The following is a 25,385-nucleotide window of genomic DNA, read 5'->3' as shown; positions in this document are numbered from 1 at the left end:
CACACACACACACACACACACACACAGAGGCTAAGAGCCATGTCCTCTTTCTGGCCCAGAGCCAAAAAACATTGGCCCTCCATTCCAGCTCTGCTCTCCAGTGCCTGACATCCAAGCAACACCTCCTTCTCACACTCTCCTATCCCCACCTCAACCTCCACCTCCTCCCCCTCTCATCCCAGGGATGAGACCATAAAAAGGAGTAAAAAAACATTTTATCTGTTCCCCGATCCACCCACCTACCCCACCAACCACCACCACCACCATCTCTCCAGGGGCATCTGCAGGAGTATTATTGTCTAATCACAGCTGTAATATGACCAAACAAGATCCTGGGCCCTTCTAACCCACCCGTGTGCCCTCCAGGCTGAGTGTCCATTACCCTCCACCCCATCCCCAGACCCCCACTCCTCCAGGTTCCCAGTAATACACACAAACACCAGCACACGCCACCTTTCCCTCTCTGGCTTTCTCTCTCCACGCCCCACATACATCAGTATGTCTTTAGCACTGGCCGGGCTGTATAGGCGGTGAGAGGAGATACAGAGTATTAGTATTCAGAGCACAGGGAGGAAAAAAAGGAGAGGGAGCGAGCAAGCAACCGAGTGAGAGAGTGAGAGGGAGGGGATAGTGAAATAGAGAGGAGGAAAAAACACAAGAAGGGGGGGAAATATAAGAGAAGAACACAGGAAACAGGAGGGAAACGCGGGGAGGGAACAGATATCATATTGTTCATTTCTCTCTCACAGTCTGCCATCCCGGTAGCGCGGCTTATTGCTCGGTGAGTCTTCGAGGGAGAAAGCGAGAGCGAGAGAGAGGAGGGGGTGGACAGAGCGAAAGAGGGCGGAATGCCCCTTTACAAGCGTCGCATCTGACTAAAACAGCGGAGAAGCTCGTAAAAATTGGACAGGGAGAGAGACCGGTTTCTGCAACGCCAAGGTAGGAAGATATTCCCTTTGTTACTCCTGTAAGCAGCATGCATTTGGCTCTGTGATATCTGCGATGTGTGCGTTCTTCGCATCATCTCTCCTTTGATCCTGCATCCCGCACTGGGCTCTGCTGAATATGTCCTAAATCTAGCAGCATGTGTCTGTTTTCCATTAATATTTAATGTATATTATTTGTGCATCACCCAGGCTCTTCCATATTGCATTGTGCCGTTGGCAGGTATGTGTTTCGAGCATATAGTGGGATGCATGTTGTGTGGAGGCAGCCTGTACGGGCTACGTACTAGCCTTTACAACAGATAACAGGCTCGTATCTGTATTACAACTGTATCAACGGCAGCTATCCTTACAGAAGATGATGATTTAACTTTTTTTCTTCAAAACGCTATTCGAGAAAAGATGAACAGACAGCGGGGTGCGCGCACGAGCACGCAGAAAACACACAGAAGACAGGTTGACGTGCGTAAGACGTGCGTAATTCCCCCCCTCCACCCCACCCACACCCCAACCCCAACCATCAAAGGCACAGTTGCTTTGGCTCCTACCACAGAGAACCATATTTATGCAAATGGGCAAAAAACCCCAACCACTGAGACACACTGACTCACCGACTCTGACATAGCGGTAGGTGAAAAATGAAGTGAGGGCGGCCCGTTGTCTGTGTGTGTGTGTGTGTGTGTGTGTGTGTGTGATTACACTCCCTGTCTGTAAATAGGTCCTGCTCTGCAGCTCCACTGGCTGTGCAAGAGACAGGAAGAGCAGCACCAGTATCCCAGGGTTCCTGGCTGGCCACTTGCTCTCTTTTTCCTGTCCCATGTTATTGACTGTTAAGACACTTGCAGCTCCAACAGGCCCAGAGTGGTGGAAAAGGTGCGAGAGCCTGAACAGCAACCTGTGATATGTGTGAATGTAGGATCGAAAGGTACAGATAAAAGGAGGCTGTGTCTGCTTGGATGTGAGCGGGTATTTGATTGCATGTTTATAAAGATATATGGTCTTAAGAAGATATTAAGGCCCGCTTGCTACCCCCTTCATGTTATTTATTTGCTGAAAGGGTGTTCAGGAGCTGAAAGGGTGTCCAGGAGCTATTATAGGAACAACCTCGAGGCTTAGGCTCGGCAAAGCTATTACCTCTAGTCAATAGACATTAATATCCCTACGCTCAATCTTGGCCTTATACGGCGCCGTCTCTGTCCTGGCGAAACACAGTACTGCTCCACTGGAGTAACCAAAAAGATGTGTTGTAGTAGCTGTATCTGTTTACCCCTGTGCATCAATCTGTCACAGCCGAATGAGCAGAGAGGAGCGATGATAGCATTGTCTCAGACAGATATCGCTGTGGCCCCGAAAGGAAGTGATGCAAAGCAAAAAAGGAGGATGTGCCAGTACCGGTGGAGAGAGGTCACGACCTCTATGAATCAGGGAGAGTCCTGACGAATGGCGGATGATCTAAGGGTACACAAGTACATCGATTTGAGATGCTACACAACATGATACAGCACAGCAGGGTACAGCAGAGCAGACAGATTCAAAGTCTGGAACAGAGAGGAGTGGGTCACAGGGCCAAGTTGCCTGTCTGTGGAATACAGCACACTGGAAATGACAGGTTATTAAAGAAAATACAGTTAATGCAAAAATTGGCATGAAAGCATGGACATAAGAAGTGTGAAATTTGCTTAAACACTTGAGCAAATTTGCAGACTTCAGAACAAGAAACAACAACAAAAGCGTACAGGGTAAGGATGAGAGTTTCAATAAAAGATGACTTCCAGGTGCAGATGAAAACAAAAGAAAGAGCGTGGCGGCAGATAGGAGGACTTGAAAGCAGGTTCAATGAGATCCGACTGAAACATCCTATTAGGTATATCCAATGGATTAGTCCCCTTTGTCTACAGAAGCATTATGTTCTCACAGAAAAAAGAGGGGTCTGACTGGTCTCAGTTAAATTTTGCAATTATGAAGGTGTTCCGTTCTGCCCATAAAAATAGTTAGACATTTAAGCAATAAAAGGTATTAGAGAGAGGATGTGAGACAGAAAAGGACTTTTATTAAATGAATACGGATATGATCTTAAACCTGCCTGATTGTTAGGCAAAATTAAATTCAGAAGAACCTCAAAGTACTGCTGTTTCCACTGCTACAGCTAAAAGTATTGATCCAGTAAGGGGTGTAGCACCAAATTCTGGGCCTTCTGGGCATAAGCAGTCTCTGAGCCCCCCCCCCGTCTTCTCATGCACCTTTTGAAGTTCTTTTTTTTTTTTTTACAAAGTCAGTTTGCTGTCTTTCTCTTTCCTTATTTTTCCTTTCTTTTATTTCTTTCGATCCCTGATTTCCTGTTTTTTGAGGAAAGACCTGACAGTGTATGTTGGTGCTCTACCAGCATAAGTTGTAAAGCACTCTGCTTTAGCTGCACTTAGATACAAATCCTAGTGCAGGGATGGACTAATCCATTTTGTACCTTTAAGGTGTAAAAGGGGTCTCAGACAGCCTCCATTACTATATTTTTTTATCCAAAACTCAGTCTTTCAACTGATTTATTCAGCCAATTTCAATTTAGTTACTGCAAACAGAGGTTTCATTCCAGGATTTTCAAGGGCCCTCCTCCCACTGGGGCCCTGGATAATCATTCCCACTTTTTTCCCTCACTGTAACGCCCCTGGATCCAGTTATCTCTGAACTGGAAAAGCTAAAATTGTAGCAGACTCACGTTTCACGAATGTCATTCATTACAAAGACAAACATATAATTTGACTAGCAAATGAAATCCCAAGTGATGATATGAGGTTGCAATAGATCACAGGTTTGTGGTAAGCATCTGAATGTCTTCCACTTCTTATTCAGCAGACAGCAGCATTTCAAATGCCTTATCACTGTAATTCCCAAACCCAGCTGAGGTGTGTGATTCATCCCTCAGAGACAGATTGCACATACAGATTTCAGTCGCACTCTCTAACATGATCCTTGTTACTGAAAACCTTGTCCCCCTGGGTTTTATCAAATTCACATTTGTCCTGCTCGAGGATTCTTGTTTGTTTGTAGCTGTTTTTCGGTGGAATTTCTGAGCAACGGAAAAAAACACTGGAATTCTAGTCAGAGGGTGTGCTGAGCCAAAAAATACGAAATCCAATACAACTACTCAAAAAAGAGCGAGGGGGGTGCATTCGATATTAGATAAATATTTATTGGTGTATGCCCCAGCAATAACAAAATGGCAGTACTGTGTCGAGTTTTTTTTTTTTTTTCCCTCACATTTCGGGTGTGCTTCCTCTCTCGAATTTGTTGGGTTTTCTCGGCTCTCTGTGCACCTGAGGGTGGCTCCAAATCTGTCCTTCCAGTGCAAATACAAGAATGATCCCTTCATTATGAGAGGATACAAATATAAACGCCTCATCTGCTTCATCGCCTATAAGCTAGATTGAGGATGTAACGGCTGGACTGAGCCATTAAAAATTAGACATTTAGCTGATGCTCTTATCCTTAGTGATTAACAGGAAGGGCCAGCCAGGGGCTCAGTGTCTTACTCAGGGACACCTATGCAGAGTGCAGCCTCTGTCGCACTGATATACCCTTGAATTTTGGTTTTTATCTATTGATGCTTGCAGGGTGTCTGGTCCTTCTCTCTGGTGCAACTGGCCTTTTCCCCCCAAATTAGCTCATGATCTGATGATCTCCAATAATTGGACACTGACCTCCCTCTTCTTCTTTCAGTTATGTGATAAGACCTCTGTATACAGATCCTCCTTTCTCCATAGTCTGATTAGACTGTGACCTTGTGTGCCGTCATGTCTCCTCTGCCCAGTCGGACAGTGACCTCGCTGGACGACAGGTCTGTGTTGCGCTCGTCCCCTGAGAGTTATTGATCCCATGCAGAACAGCAGTCAATGGAGCGTCTGTGGGAGGTTTAGTGTTGCTCTGTACACTACAGGGGGAATGTGCATTTCTGGGCATGGTGCTATTTGGATGGAATGATTCGTCAACATGCTTTTGAAGGCATATTTATCTGTGAATAACCAGCCTCAGTAAATATTTTGCTTGTTGTAAATTGCATCCCCGAACCCTTGATTACCATTGTTGCTGTGTCACCCCTCGCCATCAGCTTCCTATGTTTTTCTCCTGCCCTTCTTTGCTCCAGTTTTTTCTCCACCCTCTTTATCTGTCTCGCCTCCAATTTAATGTCAGCATCTCTCTCTCTCTGTCTCCCTCTTTCTTTGTCTTGCTACACAATCGTTCCTTCCGTCTGTCTGTCTCCTCCATTTCTTCTTTGCCTCTCCCTCCCTTCTGATGCTCTCACTGGCATTTGAGGCGGCCAGGATTGTGCCAGACAGCCATTCCTCAGATTGAGATATCCTGAGTTTTAAAGTCACTCAGACAGATTTACTATCTTAATGGGAGAGAGTGGTGGTGAGGAGGGGTGAGAGGAGGGCTGGTGTAGGATGTAAGGTCTGGATGGCGTTTTGATTCCCTAATTTCTGATTCATTTCTGCAATAGGCTGAGCCGAGATGGACAGATAAATAGACTTTGCATTATCTGGGCTGCTTTTAGACTGACAGACTCTCCTAATGTGACAATCAGCTTTTCAAAAGAGACAGGGACAGAGGGCGAACAAGAGAGGTAAAAGGTGTTCCTGTCTTCAAAAGGAGATGGAGAAAACTAGAAAGGGAGTGGAAGCATTTCTTGTTTCAGAACTTGTTCAGAGTGAGATATGTCTTTGCCTAATGCAGTGATTGATTGATGGGTGTGAGAGGGATGGACACATAAGGAGCTCTTTGCTAGGAAGGTGCCACTCAATGCACAAAGACTGACGCTGACATTTCACAGAACAACATACATCAAATGATCAATAGTCCTTGGCCTGTCCGACAAGGCACCTTGCTTGAGAAATAGGTCCACTGCTTCGTAAGGACAAAACAGCTTGGTGGAAAAGTGAGCTGACCTCTCACCATGAACATTGTTTTGCCAGTGATTTATTTTTCAACCACACTACAGCTTGTACAAGATTTTTTTGGCGAGACACATTCAATAGCAGGGTTTTTGCAACGGTTTTGTATTATTAGACACAACTTTGCATACACTCTTCTCAGTCAGAGTCCCTGGAGACTCACAGACTGTGAGAAACTGGAGTTTGGGCATTGACCTGCTTTTATTTAGACAGAATGAGTTCAAAAATAAAGAAAGTATGCTAAAGAAGTCTAGTTCCTCTTGGATAAAAGGACAAGGAGCACACACATAAGGCAGTCAGACTTAATACATCTAATTATACCTCCATCTGATGTTTTAGGAGATTTTGTACCTTAGTTTGGTTTTGCAGTTTGTCTGTGTCCATCTTTTTCTGTCTCTTCAAATTATCAATATATCCTCATAAAATTGTTTGTATGGTATCCTATAAAATTGTGCAAAGAACAACAGTTTCTACATTATCCTGCAAATTAGTGCCCCACGAATGATGTTACGTACTTAACCTAAAGTAACAGAGGTAAGGTTTAGGCAAGTTAGAGAACTGTTGTTAGGTTTAGTTCACACAGTTCACACAGACCCGTCCACCTGCCTACTTACGGGGCCGCTTCCTTCTTTACTCCCGTCAGTGCTGGGTCACCTGATTGCAGCCTTCCCAAATATGAGGGTTAAACACAAATTACTGGCTCATAACTACATGTGTTATTTACAAATTTTGATGCATTACTTTTCATGGAAAAATAGTACGAAGAGTAAATGAGAACAGCCTGATCATACTGACTGCTTGATTCTGTTTTTCAGGTGATGTTGGAAAACTTCAAAAGAGTTTCCACCAGTTTGACAGTGGGTGCAAATCCACGCTGATGTGTTGGAGAGGCCTTGAAAACTGATGTTTCCAGTTGGAGCTGGATGACTAAGAGGTTGACTCTGTTCCCATTTTTAAGTTTAAAAACAAAAGCCACTTGTCTGCAGGCCAGCGTTTTTGGACTTGGAAACATTAGGAAAATAACACGCTAAAGGTTATGCATGCACTGCAGGCATAACTCAGCATCCCTTGGCCAAATCTATTTTCAAAGAAAATTTTACATGAAGAGTGTCTTCGCTCTGGCTTGCAAATTCAACATGGCCCAGATCCTCAAGAGTCGAGTCTAATAAAGGTAAAACACACAAACCATGGGTTTATTACGTTATTAAAGCTGATGAAATGCTTTCAGTTGGATTGTTTCTTCAGTACAACATATAGCAAGATGTAAAGCTAAATCTGAGGTAGCTGGCTGTTTTTCTATGCAATAGACCAAATAGGTTGAATTATTAAAAAAAAAACACACACACACCTTTTAAAAATAAAAGAAAAAACAGTACTCGGTCTCCTCCACTCTCACATTGTTAGTGGTTTCTTCAGCATTTTCGTAATTAAGGGAATTAACACAAGACAGCTCATAATTATCTAAATTACTCTGTAATTACAGTAAAGAGTGTTTTGCTTTGAAACATTACATGAAGTTTCAGGATGATTGACCCACTGGTCAGTTTTAGAAACCAAAAATAATCACTGTATCCCCACAAGATCATTGACAGTAGGGCTCGTTGTCATTAACTATACACTATGTTGAGTGAGTACTCAAGCATCTGAGATTATTCAAATCAAGGAGACTGATGTTTATGCAGCAAAAGTGGATGAGTTTTCCTTTGTAATGTCTCCATTTATACATTTTGAAAATAAAATAGAAACTCAGTAAATAAGTTTTTGGAACACTATCAAGTACACAATTTTAGCTTTACAAAGTTACCCATCATTTATCACCTTCACTTCCCAAAGTAGGAAGTGTGATCCCAATGATTGATTTTAAGTACTGTCGAAAATACAGATGTCCCAATTTCTATTAAACTGAATAGAAAACTGAAGCTGTATTGAGGCAATGCATTGTAGTGCATAGCTTGCACCACCAGAGGTCAGTCTCTACTGGTGAAACAGGCAACTGAGCGGAGAAAGATGGCAACTGGTAGTGGTGGGGATAACATCACAGGACTAATAAAAAGCTGGCAGAGAAAGACAGTGAGGAAAAACAGCCTATAGACCAGCATATTTTCACATTTAACTCAGGAAATTAATTGATTGTTGGAACAGTGGACTAACTATGACAGTTTTGATGAGTTTAATTTTGTGTCCATTGATTTTGAATCAAGCAGGTTTTATGATTATTTCACAAGACACTTAAGATGGTCTTAGTTTGGTGAAAGAGAGAAACTTCAATAAAAGTTTAAGGTTGTATTTGTCTTTTTCAAAATGGAAAATAGATGTGACAATATTTCCTTCACTGACATTTTGTGACTGTAGATTTAACAAAAACAGGAGATGGGTTTTTTTTGGACCTTTTAACTTTTTTTTTTTTTTTTTTTTTACACAAATACTGTCATAAACCATATACTCTGGTGAAATGTCAGAAAGGTGTAAGGTATAAAAAAATAGATAATGCCCAAGTGAATATATCATGTACTGTTTTGTTGTTCAAAACTGGTTTAATTTATTTATAGTATATTTAAATTTGCATTAGATTATATTGTTATATTGATAATAATATGAATTAAATGAAATTAATTGTAAAAAAAGGGTTGCTCTTAGTGCAGAACCCACTAAGCATCAACACCCCTGGATGACTGTGCAACTAGTTCTTCTGGCCACACATAAACCATATGTTGATTTTATTTGGCCATGAGCCTTCTGCTGCCATCCCTTTAAAATGGAAGTAAATGGAAATTAATTTGTGGTGCTTAAAGCATTGATTATGTAATGTTTATCAAATGCAACCTTGCAGAAATGATGCCTTGGCATATGAAGATAATCCACAAACCTCAAAACAGTTTTTCCAAAATTGTTTTCTATAAAGTAAAAACACAAAACAATAGTAAGGCTTTTCTTTTGTGGTAACGGCAGTGGAGCTCACTGCTAGATAAGCGGTGAATATGTTTTTTCCTCATAATATGGGTAAACTTTTGATGTAACCTTTGCCAATCTCAAAGGAAATCAACCAGACTTTAACATTTAGCTGTACTTATAACAAGTTCTTTCACTTCTTACATGATGCCAGTTGTCTAGCATCACTCTTTATAGTGTATGCTAAAGTGATATTATGTAGCACAAGAGCCAATGATCTATCAGGGACACACTGATGGTTTTGGCATCAATGCTCTCGCTTAATGGGTAAGGTGACCAATCTGCCAAAGAACTTGATTTGTACACTTTTATGTCCTTACACTTACGTTGCCAGTTTCTCTCCCTTTATCTCTTCCAGGGAAAGTGAGAGGGGTGGGTGTCGCTCAGTCACACATGGGCACATCAGTCTGGTCTCTGTGATCCAGACCAAGGCACCCTACAGAGCCCCTCGTGTTCTTCCTTTATTGCCACTGCCCCTTCAGCTTCCTCTGCCTCGTCTTTCTCAGTCCGCACCTTGTAAAAGGTGGACGGGCCAACAATCTACTTACCCAGGCGCCGTCCGATAGGTGAGGGCGGCGAGGGCTGAGCTGTCATTGGCTGGCTGCTGGTGAGAGTGCGATGCGGATTGGAGGATGTCGGGGGACTGGGATGAAGACCTGTGTAAGAAGGCGCTGGTGTTGGTGGAGGAGCTGTGCTTCAACTCCCCGAGAGGTTACAGCCAGAGTGAACGCTGCCAGGAGTTCAGCTACCTGCTGAGAGGGCGCAACAGACAGCTGGACACAGGTAACTGACACACCTGGGGCATCTCATAAATTGAGTTTTACAATGTCTGCAATTGTCTAGACAGACTCCTTTTCAAAGTATCATGAGTATGAAGAGAGATTTTCTCCTGTTTGCTCTGAGAGGATTCAGAGGAGGAGGATACAGTTAAGAACAAGACTAATGTCTCATTTCCACAGCATGGCGTAATGTTCATAGTGTGCGTGTACTGTGGGCTGCACTTTTTTAAAATCTGGGTTGAGCAAATACAAAATTTGCTATTGATGGTAGCTGGGCTATTTAAATATGGTGTATTTATGGGGACCAAAGCGTCCCCAGAAGCACGTTGAACATTGACTACAAGCAAACAAACAAACAAAAACCCTGACTGCTGGACTTGAAGCAGTCACAGTCGTCTGAAGGATGTCAGACTAATGATTTAAACAATAAACTTTCAGGGGGCAGCCTGACTTATTAACAGTAAACACAATCTACTGTTACACTGATAGAAATGTCATTAGTTTTGCAGATATTTGGTCATGATTAGAATTTTGTCTTGATAATGGGGCTAGATGAAAAGTCAGGGGACCACCAGCGTGATTACAGTTAATCCTGGGGGAGACATGAATGTCTATACAAAATTTCATAGTGATCCATCTAATAGGCAGACCAGCACAGTCACTCCTAGGGCCATACCATGCAGTGAAATTTGCTTCACCCTGCCTCAAAGCAATACTTCATCCACCCTTGCTGTATCAAAGGCTCTAACATCCTGTACATTTGAAAGGTGGCTTGTACTTTTTGGTAGTCTCTGCTTCATCCAGAACAGAGAGTCTGTGGTCAGAATGATTCATGTCCGTTCAAATGTACTCCAATGACAACATGCTTTTACAATGGAAATAGTGTCAAGACATCTGCAGAAACTTCTCAAACATCTCCTGCAGAATAAACCACTCCATCTGTCCATATACTTAGTATTTATTATCATTTAAAACTAACACAACTGGTGCAGATTTTACATGTAATGTTTCCAAGCAGACCACAGCTGCTGCACTCTGTAAAGGAGGAAACTTTAAATTTAACAGACACCTTTCAAGGCTATAAGAGGCGAGTCTTTGATATTGAAAGATTTTTGGAATCGCTTTAAGGAACTGATCACCAACTCAAAAGGAATTCTGTTAATATGGGTTGCATTGAAGATTTTAAGTACTCCTTATGGTGGGAATCAGGATATCACACCCTGAAATGGACAAAAAACACACTGCTGAAGCATAAATGTAGTATGTTTTGTCATAAAAGTAGTAACAGCTGGAAAATTGACTTAAGCAGAAACATTTCAGGATTGCCTCAGCAGTTGTGGACACGTACAGCAACATGACATCTGTTCGATTTTAAGGTATGAGAAGGCAAATGTTAAGATGAGTGCTAATGTTTGGAGATTGTTAGAGGTAGTGTGCACTCAGAACAACAAACCATGAAATATTCATCTGCTAGATTGAAATGGCAACGGTACAAGTCCATCCCATTTCTTTTACGAGCCCCAAAAGAGTCTCAGTAGAATTCTGGGATTGTTATCTGAGAGCTGGATTATAAATATATTTATTTCTTCTTCTTTCTTTTCATTTTTTTTTTTAACCAAAGTAAGTAGGTGCATGATACTGCACTGTGGAATATATTGTGTGCAGAGTATTGTGTGTGGGTTCTCATTAAAGCATTTGGAAGAGCAATGCGCTGTTATGCAGATTAGCGTGGATATCTGTGGCTCAGTGTAGATTAGCCTGGATTGGCTGCATGTTGCCGCTGGAGATTTGGATGGCTCTATGAAGAAATGTCACACCATGGTTTTAGGCGTTGGCCTCCTCGCTTACCAGCTGTGCCTTTTCGGTGTTTGCTGATGGAAGTCCCTGAACCCTCCGAGGACGGCGACCGCTGAAAGCTGTCAGCGAATGCCTTGTGTAAGCAGCGAAGATGTGTTTGATGTGGAGCAATGTACAACTCCCAGTGGGCTTGCATCATTTGCTGATTGACAGGGAGTCTCAGTCCCTCTTCACAGTGCACTTCAGAGGCCTCCTACCCACCCACCTACCCGCCCGCTGACTCGCTTTTTATGCTTTGTGGATTAGGGATGGATCTTTGGCAGGATCAGTGCTCGTGAAGGTACAGCGACTGCCCTAAAGAGAGACAAATGGAGGAGAGTGGTTTGGCCCCGACAGTCCCTGTGCACGTTTGATCACAGCCGTGTCTTATCTGTGCTCCCTGATCTGCCAACCACACACAACCTACTCCTCTGCCTCCTCGCTTTGTTTTTCCCCCTCCAGATCAATACATTAACCTTTCTCATCCTAAAACCCCTCCCCTCTTTTGGTTTCGCTCTAAATCATTGTCAGGTTGTTTTCCTCCATCGCTCTGTTCCTTGACTCTCTCCTTCTCAACCATCGCCTCTTTGGTTTCTTCTCTTTCACACATGGCGTGGTAGTTGCATCGACTTTATCAGCCTTCCTCCCCCTTCTCCTCTGAGGAAACGGAAAGGGAGAATAGACCTAGTCAGCTTATATGTCTGTTTCAACATGTGTACCAATCTGTTTTCAACCTTCTCCCTGTCTTTCTCAGCCCTGCCGGCCATTCTGTCGTTTGGACTGTTTTTTCCTTTCACTCCATTGCCCATCATCACCACAGTCCTTTCTTGATGTTTTCTACCTCATCCTTTCCTGTGCCCTCTTTTCCTCTCCTCCGGCTTCATCAATTTTACCCTCCTCCCATCTCCTGATCTCCATCGTCACGTTCTCTCTCTTCCTTTTTTCCCCCCTTGTTCCACACTTCCCACCCCGTCTTGTTCACCACCGCGACAGATCGATGTCCCCCTCTCCCTTCCCCCACCTCCGCGGCCCCCAATCATATCTTTTGAACAAGTGCTGATTAATGACATACACAGACTGATGAATAATTCACCAAAGAGTGAGCGAGGAAGGAGAGGAGGAGAAGGAGGGAGAGGGGACAGAGAGAAGGTAGGGGTGATGAACAAAGAGACAGTCGCTGAGGAGAGGAATAAAGTCAGAGCGTGCAGAGGCAGACAGCATGGGAAAAGAAATGACAGCGAGGAATGAGGGGTGTTTGAGGGGATTATATAGAGGAGAGAGTGAAAGAGAAAGAGAGAGGGAGGGCGGGTGTAGACAGAAGGCGAACCAAATTCCAGAAGACGTACCCCAGGGCTGGAGGATTGGCTGCTGTTGTCTTGTTTTCACTCATTTGCTCTCAGTCTTGTTGTCAGTCTGTTACAGATAAAATTCCATTCTCTTTTGTGTGATTTAACAGTGTTTATGTCATTGTCACGCCTATAAAGACACTCTGAATTGAAGTAAATGGAAGGAAAAGGGGGTTAAAGAAAATGAAGCCTCTTTATGAAGCTGGTGAGGGTCTCTGGGAACATTTTCCTCTCACAGTAAGACACTGCTGTTCTACACAAAGGTGATGATTGGCCTGCCCGCAGACAGGAAAGATTGTTAATTGGTGGCCCTAGTCTGGACGGAGCCCAAGATGGTGAGAGGCAAAAATTGCAATTAGACGCTGCAAGGTGGGAAGCATACTCGGTTTGCGAAATCTGCACTCTGTATCGTAATGAGTCTTCTTGGTCTACTTACAACCTATGAATATTCATGTTAGGGGCTCTGGGCCTGTAGTTCATTGTGGGCTCTGATTGGTTCTTTTGTCAAGACAGTCATCAGACCCCAAACATGCTATTTATAAAGAGACTTCAAATGGCTCAGGATAATTATAAATATTCATTGTATATTTAGTCTATTTATTTATAAATATTCATGGAATATTTAGAGGGTATTTACAAATTTATGAATTCATGAATTTACGTATCATAAGCTCCGACATGTGCGGTTGTGCACTTCTAAGCCATAAACAGAACTACAAAAGTTCCCCATCTCTGGAGCTGATGTCGACTCTCTTTCATTTCTGCTCTCTTTGACAGAGGCTGTTGCTGGAACTGTCCGGCAGTCTGGTGCTGAAACTGCGCTTTTCTTTTATTCTGTGTACTTTTTCATCCGGATGAGTCATTCCTCCCTCCTCTCCAACACACACATCCTCTACCGCCCCGTATTCACCCCCCCACCCGCTACCCCGCCGCCCCCAATCCCATCCACCCCTCCAACACAATCCTTGAGCCGTCACAGATTAAAAAGCGCATAACCATGAGGAAATGCAGGATGACATTGCATAGAGACATCATTACGGATGCTAGTGTGTTTTTTTTTTTTTATTGTTTGCCCCCCCCCCACACACACATCTCCCACTTGCCTCACCTCCTCTCCTCCCCTAAGAATATCCACTCCACCAATGTTTGCCCCCATTTTAAGCTCAGGATTTTAATGTGGGATATGAGCTTCAGGGGATCGTTGCATCAATTTACGCCTACAGCGGGTTCCTTCTGCTGCTCCGTGATTTGTGATTTTTGAGACACTGCCGTGATGTGTGCTCGTGAAGGGGGTGTATGGATTGTTGATCGTGCGGTGGCTTACTGTTGATTTGCAAGGCATAATGTGTTAATAAATAAATACAGGATGTGCACTCATGTGGTTTCGTTGTTGTTTTTTAGCCAGTGTAACAGATGACTGGCGAAAAAGATCCATAGATGGCAGGTCTGTCTTTGGTTTAGAGTTAAAAATCTCAATGACTACCCGAGTGATTGTAATAAAAGTTTCTATGGACATTCATTATTCCCAGACAACGAATCACCACAGTGCAGTTCACATTTGTGGTTTTGAGTGACTTGTCTCAACTTACTCCCACTGTACAAAAATTAAACCAAAATATCCTGGATATGGCTGCTGTTATCTCGCTCTGGTGATGCATTTTGGAGCCAGAGTCTGCGTAGTAGCAATCTCCGTATTGAGTTCTGTCTCACCAATCGTGATCAATCGTGTCAATCATGTCCTCAAATCCCCCTTTTTTTGGATAGCATCAAATAACCAATTACAACCAAACCTATTGGAAAAATGAACACTTGAACAAACAGCTGGAATAAAAAAATCTACCCTAAATGACAAAAACCATATTAAGGAAAAATTTATTTGACATGTATTATGAGTTTATAGTTTGGCCCGTGTCCCTTTCACCAGCATGTAGGGGGTGAGATTTATGACCTATATTGCAGCCAGCCACCAAGGGGACGATCATGTTCTTGCCACTTTTGGGTAGTTGCTATGTCGTCCATCTTTATATAGAGTCTATGTTTATAATTCATATAAAACTACTGACCGCCTTATCAGCCTCAGTTGTAGTTTGTCTTTAGTGTTAAATAGGTGTTAGCACCACTAAGCATGCTATCACCAGCATGATAGCATGCTTAGTGTTGCTAATTGGTCAACTGGTGATCACGATATAAATTATACCTGTTAAACATAATCATGTTAGCATTGTCATTGTGAGCATATTGATGTTAGCATTTAGCTCAAAGCACTGCTGTGCCTGAGTACAGACTCATAGAGCTGCCAGCGAGTCTTGTGAAAACTACAGTCTCCTCATACAACTTTATAATGAAATTTCTTTCTTTGTGTGTGAACACAGACTTTCAAATGATGAAGTTGTGGCTTCTTTTTGTTTGTCTTTAGCTTACTCCCCCTCCTCTCTGTCTTCCTCTGTAGAGATCTCTGTCAGTCTGCTGTCGGTCATTGTGACCTTCTGTGGCATCGTACTCCTCTCCGTCTCCCTCTTTGTGTCCTGGAAACTCTGCTGGCTGCCATGGAGGGACAAGGAGGGCGGAGGCCTGAGTCTGACGTCGGGGTTGCTACCCGGAAGCGCTGGTGTCGGAAGCCTCGGAGGTGCCGGAGGTTCATCACTTTTACCCCCCCTGCTGCAGAGGAAGGAGGGCCACTCCTCGTCCTCGCTTTACCCCTCCCTGGGCCAGCAGGGCCAGCACCACCCACATTTCTCTGACTTGGTGGGGCTGGAGAGGGGGGAGGTCGGAGGCGTAATTGGTGGGCCACAGGATACCCAGGAGCCCTCCTACCTGGACATGGACTCCTATCCCAACAATGCTGGTGAGAGAAAGAGAGCACGCTCACAGACATTAGACACTCTTAATCCCAGTCTGACTGTACAAGTAATTTAAAGCTGTGGTCAATAACTTCTTATTTTAATACACTCACAGGGTACTGAATTTAATACATTTACCTTACCATATTAGGAATATTACTTTTTCATGTTAGCAGCCTAATCTCTTATTGCACACAGTTACAGGAGGGAAATTTGGGAAAAGGTACTCTTTGACTTTAAGATGAAGTGTCAATTACTGCAATGCCTGCCATGTTTTTATCAAAGGATTCATTTGTTTATGACTCAAGCAGCATATTGTGCAAAGACATAATAAGCTTTTAAAGAGGGTTATGAGGATTATGATTTTTCTTATTTCCTGTCACATATATAACGTAAAATAATTGGATGTTCACATTAAACGTGGCCAAAGTTTCAAATAGTGAGGTAAACATATGTAAAAGTAATCCATGTGAGTAAAAACTCAGGCTTCAATCCACACATTACATTACATAGCCTACTGCTATATGTAGCTACATGTTATTGTCAGAGAATGATGTTGTTAATTTCTGCTTGATTTTGGATCATATTCCTGCTGAAATGTGTCTGATTGTGAAGATTTTGGTTTAGAATCTTTTATTGGTGATTTTGTTGAACTGTAGAAAGGGTCACAGCACTCCTACAGTCATTTACCGTTTGCAGTGGTAGCACAGAGACTCTGTTAGCCCAGACAGGAAAAACCTGGATATGGTGACCAGTCAGAGCAGACGCAGGTGCTAAAATGGAGCATCTCAGGCAGAGGGTCAATACAGACATATTCAGGCAGATAGTATGGGGAAAATAAAATAGAATAAAAATAAAAATAATGAGAAAGTGTTTTCTGAATATGAATTAATGTAGACTTGTTCACATAAAAACCCAAATTACAAGCATGAACCTAAAAATGAGTGTGACAGGTCCCCTTCAAGGTTACTTGAAGTTACTTGGGTTACTGCTAACATGTCAACATATAGTTGTTCAAGACTTTATTTGTGCCCTAGGAATCATGTTATTTAGCTGCTAAATGTTCAACTTTCCTCACAAGCTAGTCTTAACAGAACGTGTTTGCAGCCTGACACGGCTGAACACAAAGTTCATGTCATGAAACTGAACCAAACAGTAAATGTGCCATGAAACAAAAACAATGAGCTCAAAAGCTCTCAAGAGCTGTCGTGCTGGCTCATCACCCTGTGTGGGTTTGTTACTACAAGCAACCTTTTCACATAACACACAAACTTTTTTTATTTAAGCTTCGAGTATAAAAAATAAATACACAGATTTGAGCAGTAACAACTAGTTGATTGGTCAATTGACAGAAAATTTACTGGCATCTATTTCAATAATGAAATTGAAAAAAAAATGGTATGTAACGACATTTGTCAGTGTTTCCTCATATTTTTTATTTTGGCTAAACTTAAAAATAGTAATTAGAAAAATATTAGTTGCATCCTTAACACAAATACACATGAAGATATTGTGGTGGAAGAACGACAAGAGCAGGCAAAGATCTTTCCAGTTTAGACCTTTATTGACATGAAAAAAAGGCAGAGCCAGTCTGCAGAGTTGTGTTTTTTGAGAGACAAAACTTTATACATGGTTAGGCACTGAACTGACATCCTAGCAGTGTTCATTTTCACATGAACACCGATACTAACCCACAGCTGTGAACAACCAATCCTACTTGTGTTGACATTTGTTTGTTAAAAACAAGATAGAGATATTACATATTCCAGTAATATTTGAAAAACTAGGTTCAAATTTCACCCCAGGGACAAACTATCACTCCAAGAATTATACCATTTGGCAAAAACAAGAGTCAATTTTTGGCAAAAATAACAGTTAATGACTCCAGGTTACACAAAAATTCAATACTAGTTCAACTTGCTTTGTAAGTGTCTACTTCAAATTGTTATTCTTATAAGAGAGTGTGAGTATACAATTATGTAAAATATACCACAAAGGTTTGCAACTCAAATTTGGATGGTTTTTAACTTTAAAGTAATAGTTGTGCATGTTGTGAAATATTCTTAAGCTATACCACAAGATTAATGTAGCTTTAAGAGATCCTTCCAAGAGAGCATGTGATGGTGCGTTGGTTGGAATTGTTAGCTACAGTAAATAAGCCGCAATTAGAACAAGAAACAGTTTTAGGAGCTGTAACAAACTGATGTCAGAGAGATGTTCACGACACGATTTGATGAAACAGTTCAGGTGACAGCTTTGAGTTTTCCCCCCTGCTGTTGTATTTATTCTGGCTGTCAACACCGGTGCAGGTTGTGTATTATTATTCACAGTCAAATGTTTGCTGTTTGCCTTTTTTGCAGTTGGATGTGCCCTCTTTCACATCTCTGCATTATATGCCTTTCATGCTGGCTCATAGTGTGCTATTGTAAACATGTCTGCTCATTCCCTCCCTACTCTCTGCTGTTAAATCACCCTCTGTTAAATCAATGTAATACAATCAATTCAATCGATGATGCCGCCCCTGCATTACAAAAGAAAGACATCACTGTTAGCCGCTGTAGTGACTCAGGCCACAATGGCGCTAACAAAAGAGACATGTGAGTCATCAAGGATTGTTTTTGTCCATTTTGTCACTCTATTAGGAACTCTGAAGCTGAGTCAGACGTCTCCAGATGTCCCCAACTCAGAGGTTGGAGCCCAGCCCCATAAAGACCTGCCCAATGCTCACTCCCAGCAGCAGGTCACCTCCAGGTCAGTGTGAGTTTACTGTATATGTGTGTGTGTGTGCGTGTATGGCTCTATAAGAGTGTGTGTATATTGTTCATTGTGTGTTGTGTCTTTTTTGCCATTGAACTCAGAGATGTAGTGATGAATAAAAACAGGAGTAAGCCTAACCTCCAGCCAGTGATCAAAATCGACTGAATAACACGTGATCCAAATTTAGGGGAAGGAGGGCTTTACCAGCTAAAGTTATGTTTTTGTAAGCGCACTGATGAAGACCACACTGGTTGATGTTGGCTTTAAATTTGCTATCCTTCAATGAGGACTTTTGAGTTTTGTAAATAATCTAAGACTTTGTTTGAACCTCAACCACATTCGTTTTATATGAAGTTTAATCTTGAAAAACAGCTTTTAAAACTTGCGGCGGTATTTAAGGTCCAGTGTATGGGAATTAACCGGATAAATGACAGAAATGGAATATAATATGATAAGTATGTATTCTTTATCAAATGATCACCTAGAAATTAGAATCATGTTAGATCGCTTTGTTGTACCACTATGTTTCTACAGTAGCCCAGAGTGGAAAACCCCAACACTGGCTCCAGATAGGGCCATTTGCATTCTCAGGTTCTCAAGTTCTCAGTTTCTGACGTTCTCACATTTCTGTGTCACTCATGTTAGTTAGAAGCCCCTCTGCGATGAGCAGCATTGGAAAAACACATTTTTTTAACGTGATAATGCCTTATTCAGTGTTTACTGGTTTAATTCCTGACGTCCATTTGTTTTGGAGAGGAAGAGACCAATTGGTCTCAAGGTAAAAACCTCTTGAACGCCTGGATCTTAAGTCTGCAGGTGCTATAGGCCAGTGGCTTGTCTCCCAGGGACTGAACAGCATTTGAAAAACACTGATTTATAACGTGAAACAGCTTTATTCAGTGTTTTTTTTACTGCTTTAAATCAACTGCTCTGTTTGTTTTGGAGAGGGTGAGACCTCTATGGATAATTCAGCTTCCGTTAAAAACCTCCTGAATATGAGCACTGAAGGAATTCTGACCAGGAGAAGTTTCAATTGGTCGCAATCTTCAATCCTCACTGCCAGACACCACTAAATCCCCCTAAATCTTACACACTGGACCTTAAACAGATTTTTTAAAATCACAGCTGCAGGTTTAAATGCCACAAAAACAGAAAACATCCACAGAAAACCTTTTTTTATTTTTTTAAACAGGCACTTTTTCATTGTTTGTACTCTAGAAGCGTCACACAACTGGCCTTGATTTAAGTAACAAGTATTATGATGCATACATGTGTACAAAAAAAGGTGTGCAAACTCTTATGCAAATAAAAGCAGTGGGTAAACTCCATTTAGATGTTTTGCCCACCACAGCATGTCTGATTAAGCTGCTGAATTACACTATTGCATAGCACTGGTGTGTGTTTGTGTGTGTGTGTGTGTGTGTGTGTGTGTGTGTGTGTGTGTGTGTGTGTGCGCGCGGTATGCGTGCGCGCGCGTGTGTGTGTGTGTGTGTGTGTGTGTGTGTGTGTTTGTGTGCGTGCTGTGCTCTCTACTTAATATTCACCCTTTGAGCTCTTATGTGTCTGTTTAGGCCCAAGCCTATGACTCACCAGCTCTCCAGCCCTGATTTCCACGGTGAGGAGAAGGAGCAGGTAACCAGCATTGGGCAGATCAAACCGGAGCTCTACAGGCCCAAGGGCGATCAGGGTGAAGGCAAACAGGGCGACAACTGCGGCAAGATCAGCTTCCTCCTGCGCTATGCCTTCAAGTAAGTCAGTGAGCTTACATCTAAACAACCTACCTGCTTTGTCAGTGTCCTCTTATGTAAAAAGTGTGGACTTTTAACATTAATAAATTATTGCCACAATAGTTTTAAGATACAAAGTTTAACTGTAAACAGTGAGGCTATTACATCACCACCGGGTTAGCCTAAAGACGCTGCATCAGCGTCTGTGTGGAGTGCCCATTGACTTACTGTCTGAAAAGCTGCACACCTCTTGCTTTGATCAAAATAGTGCAAAACACAAAAGTATTCTACTGTTCTCCTTCACATGTGCAGATGCATGTTTCCCTCTGCACAGTGTTACAGTTGGCGGGTGGAGCTCAGTAAAAAATAGTCCCTATATGAAACTGCTCACAACATGGTCTTGAGTAAAGGGATCATGATTTCTGGAAAAAGACATTGCCGTTGAGTTTTTCCATATTCTATTTTTTGGCACTTTGAGCACCACAAATCAAGTGCCATCTATCCATTAGATTGGATAGGAGGCAGATATCTCCAGATGTCTCCAACACTCACACCAAGCACAAAGGATAAAATAGATAAAATATGTGTTTTTGATTTTGTGCTGAACTATACCTTTGATCCTTGAAAATGAGACCTGAATCTTGTTTGATGAATCCAACACCGAGTGGAACTAGTTTTGCTCGTCGCTGGTGAATGTTGATGCATCTGTTTTTGCACCACTTTGATCATAGCGGTGGGTGTGCAGCTCTTCAAATGCTAAGTCAGGAGGGCTGAAAACAGACATTGGTTTGCTGAATTTCTTTATGCCACAGAACAGAGAGTGAGGGTGCTTCTTGGGAAAATATCTTTCAGCGTGTTTATCCCCTTCAGTAGACACACAAAAAAAAACCTTCAACTCAAGTAGAAAATTGAGTTTGTGACAGTGAGGGGTTTTTTTGGGAAAAACACCAGCTAACACACCATGAGCATGAGATGTGAGAGGTGACTGGTAGTTGTTGTCTCGACAATGGTGTCTTCTGTTTATCATAATCATGCTGAAATATTTAAAAATAAGAGATTGGCTGCAATAAATGTAAGCGAAAGCAGTGTCTGTGGCTTTTATGTACCATGTGGCACAGATTTCTGTAGTTACTTTCGTTTGACCCCTTTGACGGTTCTTTCCGTTGAATTTGGGTCTAAGTAATTGGTGGGTGCCATGCTGTGAGGACTGGCTGATGGGAGAGAGTGTGTATGAATGTGTGTGTGTGCTCAGTCAGGGTTGGCTGTGGGTTGTGGGGAGGAGTTGGCAGCTCCCTTGCCAGGTCTGTCTGCGGCTCAGCTGGCAGTCCCCCATTTCTGCCTTCCCTGACATGTAGAAACATTACAAGAGGTGAAAGTGCTGATGGTCAGAAAAGAAAGGGAGCGAGAGGCCGTTTCAGTCATGAATTATATATAGCGAGCCACTTTAAACAGCGGCCCCTGTCAACACATAATAACACCAGACTGTGTTATAGCTGCAGTTACAGATAGAGAATTAGCAAGGGACTTGGATGGACAGGGAGGTTAATGATGAAAACTATTCATGTGTCCCTTTTCCCTATTTATAAAGTCTCAAGATAATTTGTGTTGTGCCGTAGTTGCCTGTCATTACACTGGAGGCAAATTGTTTTAGTGAGAGTAGGAGAAGAGAGGGAGCGAAGAAGAAAGGTTAGAGATGTGAGGGCATGTCTGTAGATAACACACATATAGAGGTGTGTTCACACTGGAACTATGATCAGATTGGTATGTCAGTGTGTGAGACCCAGCTGTTTGGAGTGTAACAGTCAGAACAACAATGTCAATCTTCCTCAGATCCTCTGGGAAAGGCATTTCTATTGACAATCCCATTAAAAGCTGACACATTTCCACTGTGGGAATAACAGCTAGCTTTCAGGCATTGTCTGCCAGGAATCAGGCCATGAATTTCCCTCTGTGCTCGAGCAGTAATAGGTATATTCTCTGCAGCATGCCTTGTGGATTGTGTAAAAAGCCTTGGCTTGGGTTCTTGTTCTGTAATAAGACACGTGAGTGCAGGGAAATCTGTGATTATGTCTTTGTTACAAACAACAAATTACAAACAAACAAACAAAATTTATGAGGGTTACTCCTTTTTTTTTTGTACACAAGCTTCCTCTCGTTTCCAATTATGGTGCATCTTAGTGTTGCTATGAACCACACTGGCTAATCATGGCGACTAAACCGCCAAAATGACTTAAAATCATACTGGAATAAAGATCGTTAGATACATATCTGAATTGGTCAGGGCTTTCTTGTTAAAATATTTATCTGGCTAAGCTGAAAATGTAATTTCCTCCAGCAATTTGCACTGTATATCATCTCCCTGATTTGATATGATTGCAGAGTGGGCATGTTTATCCGATTGCCTTAATTGTGATGATGATGTGATACAGAGGTAAACACATGTCTGCATTGGCTACGGTTGCATTGTCAACAAGCGTATCTTATTTTTGATTGGTACACATGGACAGGGGATGTTATAACTGCTGGGGTCACTATCGGCGTTTGCCCTGCTGATCATTCCTCAGCCCCAAAGTTCACGCTGCTCTCCTAAAGCAGCTAATGAAGTGCTGACACACTGGTTAACAAGGGGAGACACAGTCTAACGAGGTCTGATTAAAGGCCTCTGAGCTGTCCTCATCTTCATCCGGTAATTAAATACATAACAAACGGTGCGTGAGATGCAGCCATGACTCTGGATAGAGCATTTGAATGTAAAGACATGTGTTACGTGTGCTCGCATGTGTGTGTGCATGTGTGTGTGTGTGTGTGTGTGTGTATTTATGTTTACATGCTTGTGTGCATGACCAAAAAAAAAGGCTTGACTCCCGCTGTAGTGCTTACGTGTATTTGTGAATAAAGATAATTGGTTTGTTGCTATGAATACCAATTATACTATTTTTGAAGCAAAACTGCTTATCATCCAAATTTGTTTACCTGTATAATGTAACAGAAAATACAGAAGAAGTGTGCAGTGTAATATTCCTGATATTTTATTTTGTCAGTGACATAACACTTTGAGCTTGAAACAATAAACTCCTCCAAAAGGCCATATCAATTTTTGGTCATGTATTGTACTAAATATTTATATATATAACAAATTTATTTTTATTTGTTTATTTGACAGGGACCATGCACAACACAGCTGTTGAGCCAGAGTTAGCGATAAAGCTAATTTAATGAGTTTGACTTATCATGATACAATTTACAACAACAGTTTGATTATCAATTAATAGGTTGAGTCATTAATTTAGCAAAAATGCAGTCTACTCATGTGGTGTTCTTTCAGTCTTTTATACTGTTGCATTCACTTGCTACCTGCTCATGCCTTGAGGGAGCAAAACAAACAAGCAAAGAAGATGACGACTCGACATTGAAGATTAGCTGCATTTCTTTGTTTGTTTTTTTTTTGTTTTTTTTTTTACAAAAGTTTGGACTGTTTAAAGTATTTTACAAATTAAAAGATCAATCTCTAAAATAATTAATCGACAATTATTCCACCTATTTTTAGCAGTATTAGAAAATATTAATTGCTAAGATTTAGCTGCTCTCTACTACTAATAATACTACTGCTAATAATAATTTTAAAAAATCTGTCAGTTTTGAGAATGCCACATCAAAGTTGTAATTTAGATTTTGGTACTGGGGATAAACTTTTGTTGACAGCTTGACTACAGATTTTGCCGAAGAATAAATAAAGATCAGGAGCAAATAAAACTCATTATTTGTACCGTACTTTCTAAAATCAAATGAAAATGCTCCATTACAATCAGTTTATGTAAATGCTTCTTTTATACCAGTGGTTGCTCATTATGTAAAGCCATGTCTGTACATATGATTTCAGATTTTTTCATTTGAAAATGATTTTTAACTATAACAAAAAGAAATTAGAAATTATGTATGAAATGGGGGAATTCTGAGAATCAAACACTTAATTTCCTGCAGTAGATTTTTATGCAGCAATCTGTTGCTTTTCTGCAACAATTTATGATTTAAATTTGTTACATTTTGTCAAAATAAAAGTCCTCTTCGTCTTTGATGTTTTCATGTTTTTTTTATTTTATTATGTTATTATTACTTAACATACCTCACCTTGATTTTATACAGTTTTGAACACTGGTCTTCCAGGGGACAGTCTTGTGTTTTGTAAGCCATCCACCCGCCCAATGTACCACCTCACACAGACTACTTCTGTTTTCACTCCCGTCATCTCATTGGTCACATGAATGCAGCCTTCTCAAATACATGGTTTAAACACAAATAACTGGCTCATGATTACATGGGATATATACACATTTTAGTGCATTACTTTTTATATGTACTTGCACATCGTATTCTCACAGTGCATGAGAACAGCCTGCGCTACTACCTAATTGCTAAGTCCAGGCTTGACCTCGTGCTGTTATTGGCTTGAGGCAACAGACTATCACCCAAAATTTGCAGCCCAGGAACGCCCTGAAAACAGCAAAATAAGAAGATAAGAAAATACAGTCAGAGGGTAGAGTCTCTGCAGATAAATACACTGCCACATACTTCTAGTGGATCATAAGAGATGATTGAGAGGGATTACTTTTTTTAAGGAAAATCCTGCATAGTATACCTTTAAGAACTATGCGGCCCACAGCAAGTGTAGAATCAAGTGTATAGTGTTAAGGATTATTAATGAGCTCAGCTTTGGCCAGACTCTTGCTGGCTGTACATCTGTGCTTACTGTGCTTACATTTCACATCGCTGATAGTGCAACATGATACAGCTGCAGGGATGACACACAAACACACACGCATGCTTTTCTAAGCTTCAGAGACTTGGAACCTCCCACACTATTGTGTGTGTGTATAAAGCCTGCACAGGTGTGTGTTTGTGTTTGTGTGTGGGTTGATCCTGTCTGGGCCTCATAGATTATTTGTGTAAATTTGTGCGACCCCTGCCTTTTATGTCTTTTTTTTTGAGCATGTGAACGTCTAATGGAGCTTGTTGTTTGTGTGTGTGTGTGTCAGTACAGAGCAGTTGGTGGTGAAGATCCTAAAAGCTCTGGACCTGCCAGCGAAGGACGCCAATGGCTTCTCTGACCCGTATGTGAAGATCTACCTACTGCCAGACAGGAAGAAGAAATACCAGACCAAGGTGACTCCCGCTTTCACTCTCACCATACTCAAATGTATGCTCAGTGGAAAGAAACCAACAAACAAAAAAACCCTGTCAACATTTACAGTAGCAATGTTTAGGAT

At 41.6% G+C, this 25,385-nt stretch overlaps 1 protein-coding gene across 2 annotated transcripts in view; it reads left to right on the top strand.

The window, feature by feature from the left end:
* Window positions 1–647: 647 nt before the first annotated feature.
* syt3 (synaptotagmin III) overlaps window positions 648–25,385 on the top strand; it is a 39,958-nt gene continuing 15,220 nt past the window's right edge. The window contains exons 1-7 of one of the 2 annotated variants that reach the window (XM_088069083.1): window positions 648–939; window positions 6,703–6,821; window positions 9,195–9,619; window positions 15,247–15,642; window positions 18,280–18,388; window positions 19,966–20,142; window positions 25,155–25,281. In XM_088069083.1, coding sequence (XP_087925209.1) covers window positions 9,469–9,619; window positions 15,247–15,642; window positions 18,280–18,388; window positions 19,966–20,142; window positions 25,155–25,281 — 960 coding nt within the window. In that variant the 5' untranslated portion in view covers window positions 648–939; window positions 6,703–6,821; window positions 9,195–9,468. Of the gene's footprint in view, window positions 940–6,702; window positions 7,059–9,194; window positions 9,620–15,246; window positions 15,643–18,279; window positions 18,389–19,965; window positions 20,143–25,154; window positions 25,282–25,385 lie in introns of both variants that reach the window. The other variant, XM_042505840.2, reaches the window with a different exon arrangement.

This window comes from Plectropomus leopardus, chromosome 18, assembly GCF_026936395.1.
Source record: "Plectropomus leopardus strain MGB_pleo_1.0 chromosome 18, ASM2693639v1, whole genome shotgun sequence".
Lineage (NCBI taxonomy): Eukaryota > Metazoa > Chordata > Actinopteri > Perciformes > Serranidae > Plectropomus > Plectropomus leopardus.
The sequence above is the reverse complement of the archived record's forward strand: the minus strand, read 5'-3'. Positions and strand labels throughout refer to the sequence as shown.